General features: G+C 40.3%; 1 protein-coding gene across 3 annotated transcripts in view; it reads left to right on the top strand.

Moving 5' to 3' along the window:
• Polq (DNA polymerase theta) overlaps positions 1-13,086 on the top strand; it is an 84,294-nt gene that overhangs the window by 40,016 nt on the left and 31,192 nt on the right. For all 3 annotated transcript variants that reach the window (XM_027412714.1, XM_027412715.2, XM_027412716.2), the window contains 2 exons: positions 80-323; positions 8,833-11,894. In XM_027412714.1, the coding sequence (XP_027268515.1) occupies positions 80-323; positions 8,833-11,894 (3,306 nt within the window). The remainder of the gene's footprint in view (positions 1-79; positions 324-8,832; positions 11,895-13,086) is intronic.

Here is a 13,086-nt window from a genome sequence, read left to right as displayed (position 1 = left end):
TTTCTGTGTATTTCACCAGCATGATCTGGACCTCTGTTAAAAGCAATATTTAATTCAACAAATATTCCAACTGTTTTAGGAATGATTACAGTGTTTTCCAACCGTCTTGGCTGGCACAATATGGAACTACTACTTTCCCAGTTTCAGAAGCGTCTTACCTTTGGCATCCAGAGGGAACTGTGTGACCTCATCCGGGTGTCCTTACTGAACGCCCAGAGAGCCAGGTTCCTGTATGCCTCTGGCTTTCTCACTGTAGCAGACCTTGCCAGAGCTAATGTTGCGGAGGTGGAGGTGGTTCTGAAGAATGCTGTGCCTTTCAAAAGGTAATGAAGTCTGTGTCTGTCTCAATGTTATTAGATGGCAGCTCATCAACCTTAGGGCATACTTGCTGTGTCAGAAAATGTGGCTACCTTTTCTCTTGAGGGTTACTTTTTGTTTTCTGCTCTATACACTGTGTGGTTGGAAAGGCATTTGTAAAGTGGTGGTGAGTCTCTCTGTCAGCTGAGTCTAAGTAATTCAGCAGTACTCTCTCCACTGTGGTAGATTTGATTCCCACGACCTCTCCAGGGCTCATGTGTTTGGCATGCTCCTTTAAATGTTCCTCGGAACGCTGGACCCTCAATGCATTTTGTGAGGGGAGGAATCCTTGATGTGTGTGAAGGGGGACAAGCTAACAACACATCAGTCTAGACTAGCATATAATCAAGGAATAGCTCAAGTACTTTCTATTTGAACACATTTCAAAACAAAAAAATCAGGCAGGCTTACAGCTCTTTACTTTGAATTACCAACAATTTTATTTTGAGAAATATTAAAAATGTATTCTAAATCAGAAGGCCCATCTCATTTCCAGTTCAGTTTCTTCTCTTATACTCGTGTTAGGCCTGTCTTTTGGACTGACACTTTTAACAAGCATGGGAAGGGATGGGGTGTGGCCTTTTTACAAACCTCTTGGCTTTATTTGTGTTCAGTATTTACTCTTTAGTAATTTTAAGGTTTGAGGTGGAATGACATTTAAAGGGACAGAAAATTGTTTTGAGTGGTATTTGTTTCATAGCTGTTAGGTGTTGAATGTTGACCCGTGTCCACATTGTGGTTCTTTCTCTCAAGGGACATTTTTATGATGTTTTAGGGTGCATGGCTTTTTACTTCATCCTTTCTAAAGCTTAAAAAATTACAAAGCTTTCTATGTCCAAAGCAGTGGTTTAAGAAGGCTTCCTCGTGGTTGTAGTGGTTTGAATAAAAATGGCCCCCATAGGCTAATATATTTGAATGTTTAGTCATCATGGAGTGGCACTATTTGAGAAGGAGTAGGAGGTGTGGCCTTGTTAGAGGAAGTATCATTGTGAGTGGGCTTTGAGGTTTCAAAAGCCCGTCTCTCTCTCTCTCTCTCTCTCTCTCTCTCTCTCTCTCTCTCTCTCTCTCTCTCTGCATACAGATGAGGATGGAAAGCTCTTAGCTGTGGCTCCAGTTCCATGTGTGCCATCGTGCTCCCCACAATAATAATAATGGACTAAACTTCTTAAACTGTAAATAAACTCCAGTTTAATGTTTTCCCTTGTAAGAGTTGCTGTAGCAGGGCGTTGGTGGCGCACGCCTTTAATCCCAGCACTCGGGAGGCAGAGGCAGGTGGATCTCTGTGAGTTCGAGGCCAGTCTGGTCTCCAGAGTGCCAGGATAGGCTCCAAAGCTACACAGAGAAACCCTGTCTCGAAAAACCAAAAAAAAAAAAAAAAAAAAAAAGAGTTGCTGTGGTCATGGCATTTCTTTACAGCAATAGAACAGTGACTAAGATAATGATGTGACGAGCCAGGTTTCTAGTTTCAATGCATGGCTCTTTTGGGAGTGAGTGTCCTCCAAAAGGATACCTCTGAGTTAGTGATGGGTGCAAATACTGTAGAGTCTTAGCTGTGGTAGTCTCTTATATTATAATTTTTTTATCAGTGTTCAGTTGTCAATCTCTATATAGTATTTAGTAGTCTGTCTGAACTATCTTTTTCCTAAAACCATAGGGTTTAATATGTGTGTTGGAAGTGCATGATGTTTGTAAGGAATACATATGGAATGTAATGGAAAATTATAGCCCTTTTCATTGCATTAGGGCATCACACAGAGTTGTGTTTACTTTGAGTAATTTATTGGTATATTTTCAAGACTTTAGGAATACATTTTATATTTTAAGACAATACATTTTAATTGTCAGATTAGCTAGGGCTTTGGTTGTTCTTGTGATATGAGTTATTGTGTAACTGTGGCACTTAGAAGAGTGACTTTCATTCTACTGTACATTGCCACTATGCTTAGTGAGCTGACTAGCTGATATTTCTCATTGCTATCACCTTTAGTAGTCCTCTCCAGTTCTTCAGTTAATTACTAACAAAATACATTTTTTGATAGGCCTTACTATATAATAACAGCTGTTCTAGACATTGTGATTGTCCCACCTTGGCCTCCCTAGTGCTAGGGTTTCCAGCATGCACAAGCACACCTGCCTGTTCGGATTCTGTAGCTGGGACGAATTCTGAAGTAGATGTTGTACATTGAATATCTTCAGCTCTGTCTGAGAATTAGGTCTGTCTTAGAATTAGTGTCTCATCTCTTTGAGATGTGCCTCTGGCTGACTGCTTTACCTAGAATAAGCCTCCCATTTTCTTTCTTTCTTTCTTTCTTTCTTTCTTTCTTTCTTTCTTTCTTTTTTTTTTTTTTTTTTTTTTTTTGGTTTTTCGAGACAGGGTTTCTCTGTGAAGCTTTGGAGCCTATCTTGGCACTCACTCTGGAGACCAGGCTGGCCTTGAACTCATAGAGATACGCCTGCCTCTGCCTCCTGAGTGCTGGGATTAAAAGCATGCGCCACCAATGCCTGGCTAAGCCTCCCATTTTCACAGATTCTTTGGAGATAAATATCTATGCCAAAGACATGTACTAGTGGTTTCTGAGGTGAAGAAGATCAGGTGTAGACAGGCATGGTGATGACACACCGCAGATGACCTGTGAGTCTTCAGGGAGTCACCTGAAGGCAGTATACATGAAAACAATCAATTGAAAGTTCTTGCTCATTGTTTGTAAGTACATCTTGAAGCTTCCTTCTCTTTTGTGGTAAGGTTGATAGGTTGATACTGCCATGATTATGTCTGAGACTAGAACCTTAATTCATCAAAATTATTGCTATGAATAACAAAGCTAATCAGTATCAGGCTTTGCACAGTGTACTGAGGATGCAACTACTCTCCTGGAATACTTTTGTCTTTTCAAAATTATTAAATATGTTTTTTTTATCATGTAAATGTAGAATAAATATGTCTACATCGTGGAAAGGCTAAGTTGAGATAATTAACATAAATATATAAATATCACCTAACATGCTTACGTTTTTTTTTTTTTTTTTTGAGGTGAGAATACTTGTAGTCTACCCTCACAATGATTTTTTTTTTTTTTAGGAACCCAACACCATGTTATACAATATGCTAAGCTATTCTTAGCAAAATACCTAACATGGATTTAATCATAAGGAAAAATTGCACTCTACAAAATAATTGCCCAGAGCTTTTCAGAAATATTACAGTCATGTAAAACAGACTAAGGAGGCACTTCCAGTTAAGGCAGACTGCAGAGTTAAGCAACTAGACACATGTTGGTGGCGCACGCCTTTAATCCCGGCAGAGGCAGGTAGATCTCTGTGAGTTTGAGGCCAGCCTGGTCTCCAGAGCGAGTGCCAGGATAAGTTCCAAAGCTACACAGAGAAACCCTGTCTCTACACAGAGAAACCCTGTCTCTACACAGAGAAATCCTGTCTCGAAAAACAAAAAAACAAACAAACAAAAAAAACAAACAAAAAAAGAAAGAAAGAAAGAAAAAAGAAAAAAGATAGTGGACCAATTGGTGAAAATTGGTAGGCACTAGCTATTGGCTTGTAAAAATAATAGTTTGGGCATAGAAACAGTGCATTTGTGCCTGATTTCCCTTTCCTTTTAATGCTTAATACATTAAAAGTCAGAAAATCCACTGGCATTCAGATTGCCTCTAGTTCATTATCATTGCCCACAGTCTCCTGTCTGCATGAGTTTGTTGGGAATAATTTAGTGGGGTGGGTTCCTAGACATTCATGACATTTCAAAAGGTAAGTGCATAAGCTTTGTTAGGTGCTCAGAACTGCCCTCAGGAGGGTCAACCTGGGTTACATTTTCTCCATCAGTCTGCTGGTGGAAGGCCAGTTTTCTCACAGCCTCAGCAATAGAAGCAATGCATTGTTTGTCATTGTAGCTCCTCATGGTTTTACCTTGCAGTTGTGTAAATGGGAGTCATCCTGAATATCTTTTGTGTGCTTCAGGGTCAATTTTAGATATGTGTGACTTATCTGAGTAGGTCTTACCCTTAGCTTCATATGGTTCTTTTTTTTTTCTTTTTTAAAAATAATTTTTTTCAAATTGATTTCAGTTTTGAGCCTTCTACTTGATATGTATGTTTCAAATGTGTCCTCACAATGTATCACTTTGTTACCTTTTTTCATTTGACAACCAAAAATTCAGTTTTTTATGAACATGTGTATGGTATATGTATGTGTCTGTGGGTGTGCACAGGTGCCTGTGTCTGTGTGTGTTCAGAGGCTAGAGGAGGATCCAGGGGTTCTTTTCCATCATCCTGTGTCTTCTTCCCTTACAGGGTCTCTCACTGAACATGTATTACTGTTTCTCACCAACAGCCATAGCAATCCTCCTATCTCAGGCCCCTCCTGCTAACCTTCCTTTAACTTTTACATATCTGCCTGTCTAGAGGCTCCAAACTCCTATTCTGATGAGTTCTGGAGATTTCATTATGTAGACATGTAAAAAGTGTATGGTCTAGAACTAACAGACCAGCAAGGCCTGTTAGCCTTATGATCAGTATAGACCAGGTATGTTTGTGATTACAAGGTCTAATGGCTGAAATATATTCGTGTGTTCATTAAGTTCTTTCTTACCCCACTTTAAATGGACAGACATGGTTCTTTAGTCTGCTATTCTTACTGGCTCAGTTTATTCTTTGTAGTTTTGCCTCACAACCATTCATAACTGCTTTATGTGTGTGTGATTGTAGTTTGAGCATTAATTGTACACTTTAACTCTTTTTGACTCATATTTTACCTGGTCCTGGATTAGTTCTCCTTGTTACCTTCTTGCTTCAGCCTGATTGGGGAATTTCTTCCTCTTTAGCTTTTGCATCCCTTTGTATTGGTAATGTTTTGTACTACTCTTTGTAGTAGTTGAGTTTTGCATCTGAACCATATTGAAAATCTTTTTCTTTGGATCAATGATTCAGTACTGTTCATATTTTATAGCTATGAATGGTGAGTTTGCTCATATATTTGATAAGTATTGATGACATTTGCCGTGTTTCTTTCTCTCCAGGTCATCTCTGCTTTGTTGTTGCAATTTTAAATTTAGAAAGTTGTGGTAAATTGTGTTTGTATTCTGTTTGGTCTGGTTCTTGAAGATTTTGGTGTCCTGTACCTTGTACCCACTGTCTGAATAGTAGTTATGGAATTTCCTTTCTTCTCTTTTTCCCATCTCCTGTGTCCCAGCATACAGCCCTGCACATTGTTTTCACCTTTGCCCTTGCCTCTAGAGGGTGAGGGTAGAAAGGTGGTGTAGCCTGCATCTGTATGTGTTGAAAATCTGACTTTCAATCTCATTGCTGAGGCATGTCTTAACTGGATGAGCTCCTCTCTACTGAGATACTTTGAGGAATGCTTACAAAAAAAGTTACTATATACTTGAAACTATCCTTCTCTATCTCAAGTGTTTGAAGCAGTGTTGCTAATATAAAACCTTCAGCCTGCTTGGCCCTACAGACAAAACCTTGTTATGTTGCCCAGGCTGTCCTTGAACTTGAGATCCTCTGCCTCAGCCTCCTGAATTCTAGGACATGACACTACAACTAGGGTCTATGTTAACTTTAATTGAAGTTTTTTTTTTTTTTAATTTGAATTAGAAACAAGATTGTTTTACATGTCAATGCTAGTTCCCTCTCTCTCCCTTCCTCCCCTACCACTCCCCCCCCCAACTAAAACCCTACCTATCTTATATCCTTTCTGCTCCCCAGGGAGGGTGAGGCCTTCCATAGGGGGTCATCAGAGTCTATCATATCCTTTGGGATAGGGCCTAGGCCCACCCCCGTGTGTCTTGGCTCAGGGAGTATTCCTCTATGTGGGGTCCACACCTATGCTAGGGATAAGAACTGAACTACTACAGGAGGTCCCGTAGATTTCCGAGGTCTCCTCACTGAAATCCACATTCCTGGGGTCTGGATCAGTCCCATGCTGGTATCCCAGCTATCAGTCTGGGGAGCAAGAGCTCCCCGTTGTTCAGGTCAGCTGTTTCTGTGGGTTTCACCAGCCTGGCCTGGACACCTTTGCTTATCACTCCTCCTCTGCAACTGGATTTCAGTTCAGTTCAGTGTTTAGCTGTGGATCTCTGCTTCTACTTCCACCAGCTGCTGGATGAAGGCATATAAGACAGTCATCAATATCATTATCAGGGGAGAGCATTTAAGGTAGCCTCTCCTCTGTTGCTTAGATTGTTAGTTGGTGTCATCTTTGTAGATCTCCAGACCTTACCCTAGTGCTGATTTCTCTGTAAACCAAAAATGTCTCCCTCTCTTATGGTATCTCCTTTCTTGTTTTTAACTTATTCTTTCTTGCTTTGCATTGTGTGTTGTCATGGGAAGTTTGATGGTAGCCAGAGTCTATTATCCTGCGAGTCATTGGATCTTTTTGTAGGAGGACTTGGGATTTTTTTTTTCAATGTCTTTGAAATTTAATAGCTTTGTTAGCTAGGTTATCTATTTTCTGTAATGAATTACTTTGAGAAATGGTTTCAGAATAACTTTAAATATATATTGATATCACTGTATCTGCAAGAATGGACTTAGGAGTCTCTTTGGTGGTGATTCTGGTCTGGGGTTTCTCCTGAGTTTTTGCTAAGTTTTTGAATGGACCTTAGTCATCCAGAGGCTTGGCTGGGCCTTCCACCCATTTGACTCATTTAGATCCTGCTTGATGCAGGCCATAGGACCATTCCATAAGATTTCTTGCCACAGTTTGCCTCCCTGGCATGAATGATGCAAGAGACAGCAAAATGCAAACTGTGATAGTTCCTAAACCTGTTGTTGGCTTGCATTTGTTTTACCCAGGAGGCTGCTTTGTACCCTGTTACTTCATGTGCTTGGAAGCAAGAGTCTCAGTCCTCATTGCCACTTCCTGTCCTCTTCCTAGCATTCCATTACATAATTAACTGTTGGACCTTTTGGGCTCTAGACCATTGTCTTCTAGAAGAGCTCACTCTCCAGTTTTGTCTCCCTGTGGTGAGCAGTAGCTAAATTCTCTGCTAGTTGTTAAAATTAGATTTTAAAATTAGATTTATTTATGTATTGAAGTCAGAGGACAGCTTTTGGAAAGTTGGTTCTTTCCTTCCACCTTTTGGATCCTAGGGAATGAAGTCAGGTATCAGGTCTGGTTGCAACACCTTTGCCATCTTGCCAGCACCAGTGGCTCAGACTTGTAACAAGTTATTTGGAATATGCCCTTGTTGGCATAACTTAGGCAGTGGTTCTCAACCTTCCTAATGCTGTGACCCTTTAATATAGCTTATCATGTGGTGATCCCCATCTACAAAATTATTTTGTTGCTACTTCATACCTGTAATTTTGCTACTGTTATGAATTATAATGTAAATATCTGATATTTACAGTTTACAGTTCTCACAGTTTGAGAACCACTGACTTAGAGCCAGATATGAGGCAATTTATATGAAGAACTTGGGTTTATTTTTCTGGTTCACATTCTCATTTCTAGACATTTTCCTTCTGAATTCAGTCACCCAGTGACCTCCAGGTTCTTCCATGGTACTGGTTAGATCCTGCCCTCTGAGAAATGTGTGAAAGCCCACTCTGCCATTTCTTCCTTCTAAGCCTCATCTCCTTATAGGGTTTTCTTTCTTCATTCACATTCTAGTCCTGTCAGATTCTTTGTTCAGAGTTTACGTTGTGAGAGTTATTTCCAGTGAAAAAAAATTCTGACTGTCACTTTTTAAAAAAAGATAGATATATTTATGTAGTTAGTGTGTATGGGTATTTTGCTCACATGTATGTCTGTGTACATTCATGCAGGGCCCAGAGAGATCAGAAAAGTGTGTTGGATCCCCTGGAACTGGAGCTACAGATTGAGCTGCCATGTGGGTGTTGGCAGTTGAGTCTCAGTCCTCTGGAAGAGCAGCCAGTGCTGCTGAGCCATCTCTCCAGCCTTGACCCTCAGTTTTTAAGACTTTTGCTTAAGGAATCTGTCATAGTAGGGATTTCCTGTATTGTGCCTTTTTTTTTTTTTTTTTTTTTTTTTTTTTTTTTTTTTTTTTGAGACAGGGTTTCTCTGTGGCTTTTGAGGCTGTACTGGAACTAGCTCTTGTAGACCAGGCTGGTCTCAAACTCACAGAGATCCACCTGCCTCTGCCTCCCGAGTGCTAGGATTAAAGGCGTGCACAATCAATGCCCGGCTTATGCTATTTTAAAATTGTCATACCACCTGCCCTTAACAATACTTCATTTTGTACAACCCTCACACTCGTTGACAGAAAATATTTTACACATTTATTTTCTAGTTCTCCCAGCTAGAATGTAAGTACCGTGAGAGCCCCTCTCTCTCTCTTTCTCTGCCCCCCTGTCTCTCTCTCTTTCTCTCTGTGTGTGTGTCTCTCTCTTGCTGTGCTGTCATTTCAGTTCCCTGAATCAGCTCAGATAGAATGGGTTTGTGGTATGAGTGTGAATCAGTGTATTAATTTCCCCCCTTTCTCATGTCCTTGAATAGTACTCGAAAGGCAGTAGATGAAGAAGAGGAAGCAGCCGAAGAACGTCGCAATATGCAAACCATTTGGGTGTCGGGCAGAAAAGGTTTATCTGCAAGGGAAGCAGCAACCTTAATAGTGGAAGAAGCCAAAACGATTCTGCAGCAGGACTTACTTGAAATGGGAGTGCAGTGGGATCCAAATTCATCCTTGAGTTCTAGCACATCTTCACTGACCAGTAGTGAGTCAGAAGTAAATGAACGCACACTTCAATCTCAAACTAAGAATTCTCATAAAAGGTTGACATCAAAGAATAGAAACAGTATGAGAGCAAGTGTTTCTAATGATAAACCGTCACCAGATACAGCACAAGGCTTAGGTGAACACAGCGAGCATACAGACTCCCTCTGTTTGTTACAGGGGAACAAACACCAGCACCAGCCACATTCTGTTTGCAGAGCAAGAAAACGGACTTCTTTGGGTATAAACAAAGAAAAGCTTCGGATGTCTCTGAATGGAGGAGAACCAAGCACTAAGGAAGTTCTTCAAACTTTCTCAATGGAGAAAACAAGGAAAGCTGCTTTGACTGCTAATTCAGAGCAGACAAACACCAGTTTCCCATCTTGGAGAGACAGAAAGCATCGAAAAAAATCTTGGGGCAGTAGCCCAGTGCGTGATTCTAGGGCTAATCATCACAGAGATGATTTCCAGGAACACACTGTGTCTAGATCTACTCTATGTGAAGAGCCACTTTCCTTAGACAAGCAGAATATAGAATTTAGAAGTTCAGGGCTACTTATAAAAAATGCATCTTTTTGTGCCAATGAAAAATACAACAAAACCTCATTCTCTTTACAAATGCAACAGCCTTGCCTAAGGAAAAAAACAGAAAGTACTGGTGCTGTGGAACATTCCTTTGCAGAATCTCAGAGTAAAAATGTGACTGGTCAGTCCCCTGGCGTTGCTAGCAATGGAAGAGAATTGGCTGATACTGAGACAGGAAAGATAAATGAGGTACTCATAGAGAATGGTGCAGAAAGTCAGAATGTTTCTGTGAAACACCATGACACCCATCCAATTAGCCAGTGCCTGGAAAATCAGTGTGACAAACAGACAAACACTTGCACTAAGCGGAAAGCATTAATAGAGAGACAAGTGTCCTGTGAAGCAGTTAGTTACATGGCCAGAGACTCAAATGATGTTTCAACTATCAACTCTGAAAGCATAAAGCTTCATAGCAAAGACGATGAGTCAAATCACTGTCAGGTATTGGGAAATAATACGGGCAGAAGTGAGGCACCTCGTGGATTACTGCAGTCAGCTGCAGAATTCAGTCAAGCAGATGGCCAGCATGAGCATCTTCTAAATTCTTCTGGAATACAAGAAAAAACAGATGCTTATGCCACAAATAAAACTGAACATAATCATGTTTCTAACTTAGCCCCCTGTGACTTTGGAGATAGCTTCTATCTGGATACTCAGTCAGAGAAAATAATTGAACAGTTGGCAACTGAACATGCCAAGCAAAGAACAAAGGCGGTAACAGCGAAGGGCTCTGACACTCGGAACTCAGGGAGCTCATTTCAGAACAAGTGTCACAGTACTCGAGGTGAACAGCACTTCCAAAGAGCAGCCAACACAGACCATTTGGACAGTAAGAGTGTAGAGACCACAAAACAGAACCCTGAAAAGAGCATCGGTAGACTAACTGCAGAAAGCATCATCTTTCACTCTCCAACACCACAGGGGGAAAATGGCCCTTGCTTTAGAGTGAATGAGCAGTCTGTTACTGACTCCCAGCTAAACAGTTTTCTTCAAGGTTTTGAAACACAAGAAATGGTTAAACCAGTCCTATCTCTAGCTCCTCTAGCGGGAACTCCTACTGGTTTGGAGGAAGAAAATCTGCCTGAAACCAGTTTGAATATGAGTGACAGTATACTATTTGACAGTTTTGGTGAAGATGACTTAGTAAAAGGACAGTCACCTGATGTACAGGCAAAGCAGCCCCTCCTTTCTGTAATGACACCAAACCATCTCAGCAGCTCTCTGTGCCCACGAGAAGACCCAGTCATGAAGGCAAATGTGAATGACCATCAGGGTATTCAGCAGCCGGAGACTTGTTCCAGTGGGGAATCTGTTATATTTTCAGAGGTGGATTCTGCTCAGATGATTGAAGCCTTGGACAGTGTGGCTGCATTACATGTCCAACAGAATTGTAACTCAGTAACCCTTAAGACTTTAGAACTCAGTGATTCTGCAATGCTGGATAATGAGTGTCCCCAAGGAAAAGTGGCCAGAGGAGATAAAAGCGAAAGGGCCCAAATGTCCAAACTCACTGAGACAAATCAAGATAATTCAATCACTTGGTCAGGAGCATCATTTGACTTAAGTCCAGAACTGCAAAGGATTTTAGACAAAGGGTCTAGTCCTCTAGAAAACGAAAGGCCTAAATTAACACAGACAAACTTGTCTTGCTTTGAAAGAAACGGTACAGAGTTAAATGAGAGACAGGAAATGAATCCAAATTTGGAGGCCGTTCAAATTCAGAGAACTTCACTTTTCCCCAATAATGGAGTTCAAAACAAGATTGAGGGGATAGGGAACGACACCAGGCGTGGTGAGGCCTTATATCCCTCAGCTCGTAAAGAAAGTGACACAGCTGATGACAATGGCCTCATTCCTCCCACACCCATTCTTGCTTCTACTTCTAAGCTGTCATTTCCAGAAATTCTCGGAACATCTGTAAACCATCTGAAAGCTGACAGTGTTTTTCTGCCAGGTGAAAGTTGTTTATTTGGCTCGCCTTCAGATAGTCAAGAGCGTAGAGACAGCTTCAAAGATGACCGTTCAGTTGGAGACACAAGTTTTTCTCTGCAGTTCTCTCAGGATGAACTGCAGCTAACTCCAGCCTCATGCAGCTCCGAAAGCTTGGCCATAATTGATGTAGCGAGTGACCACACGCTGTTTGAGACGTTTGTGAAGGAGTGGCGATGCCAAAAGCGCTTTTCCATCTCTCTGGCTTGTGAAAAGATTAGAAGTCCGACATCTTCCAAAACCGCTACCATAGGGGGAAGGTTGAAGCAAGGTAAGGAATTTTAAAATTTTTCTGCATTGGTGATGAGAGCTAACTTTTAAATTTTAGATGTTATATATAATTTATTCAAGTTGAATAATTGTATCCACTTAATAATCTAAATGAATATTGTGTAGCTTTTGTTTATTTGGATTAGCTCAGCTAGCCCCTAATAATTGCCCTCCATTATAAGAGGTTTGTGTAGCATATGTAAAATTTATTAAAATAATCTATGTTTTGGATATTATCACACTTTAAGGTGCCTTAATTTACAAATGTTTTTTATTAGTCATTGGTACTCACAAATAACTCCTACTTCATTATAAAAGTACATAGCAGATGGGTACTGTAGCTGGAATTTCCAGGAATTATCTCAAGTTTTATCCCTCTTGATGAATCTATACTGCAGTGCTGGTTCTGAGTCCTTACAGAGCCTTTCTAGGGTTCCAGAGTTGGACTTTTGGTCAGATGATGCCTTGATCATCTTGTTCTGTGACTGGGAAGTAACCTTAGTCAGCTTGTCAGTCTGTTGTGGAAATCAGAGGTTTGATTAGATTTCATAAAGCTCTGTATTTATGTGTTTGTCATTAAGGTGCTAGTATTTGTCTGACCTTCAGTCCTTGGAGCATGTGTGTGAATAGTAGATTTTATATGCTCTTACTTTGTAGCATTTCCTATTCCCACCCCATCAAGCATAAAATTGAGCCCATGTTCTATCTTTAGTTTCTTATGGGGGCATAAGTTCATTTAAACTTATATATATGTATTGTCTTCTTCTGTACCAGTATCTTCCAGGTATTGAGATTGTAACTGTAAATTAAATCAGTTAGTTTTTGACCTTTGTAAAATTAAGTAGATGTTAATTTAGAAAAATATCTTGACTGTAAATATAAAAGTTATGCCTAATTGTTCACAATAAAACTCTTGGTCCCTTTGATTAAGAATTGGTAAATTTGCTATAAAGGTGTGTGTGTGTGTGTGTGTGTGTGTGTGTGTGTGTGTGTGTGTGTGTGTGTGTGCATATGATCTATATTTGTTATAGAAACTTGAAAAACAGCTTTTTTCACCTACTGGTTCCTCATTAGTCATTGTAGATCTATTTTAGGCAAGCTGTGGTGCTCTGTTTTCATGGTCACAGTTGTCTTAATTGATGTGAAATGTAAAAAGCTTACACACACCTGAAAATGATTACCCAAATAATTCA

Source organism: Cricetulus griseus, chromosome 4 (assembly GCF_003668045.3).
Source record: "Cricetulus griseus strain 17A/GY chromosome 4, alternate assembly CriGri-PICRH-1.0, whole genome shotgun sequence".
NCBI lineage: Eukaryota > Metazoa > Chordata > Mammalia > Rodentia > Cricetidae > Cricetulus > Cricetulus griseus.
This window is presented reverse-complemented; position numbering and strand designations above follow the sequence as displayed.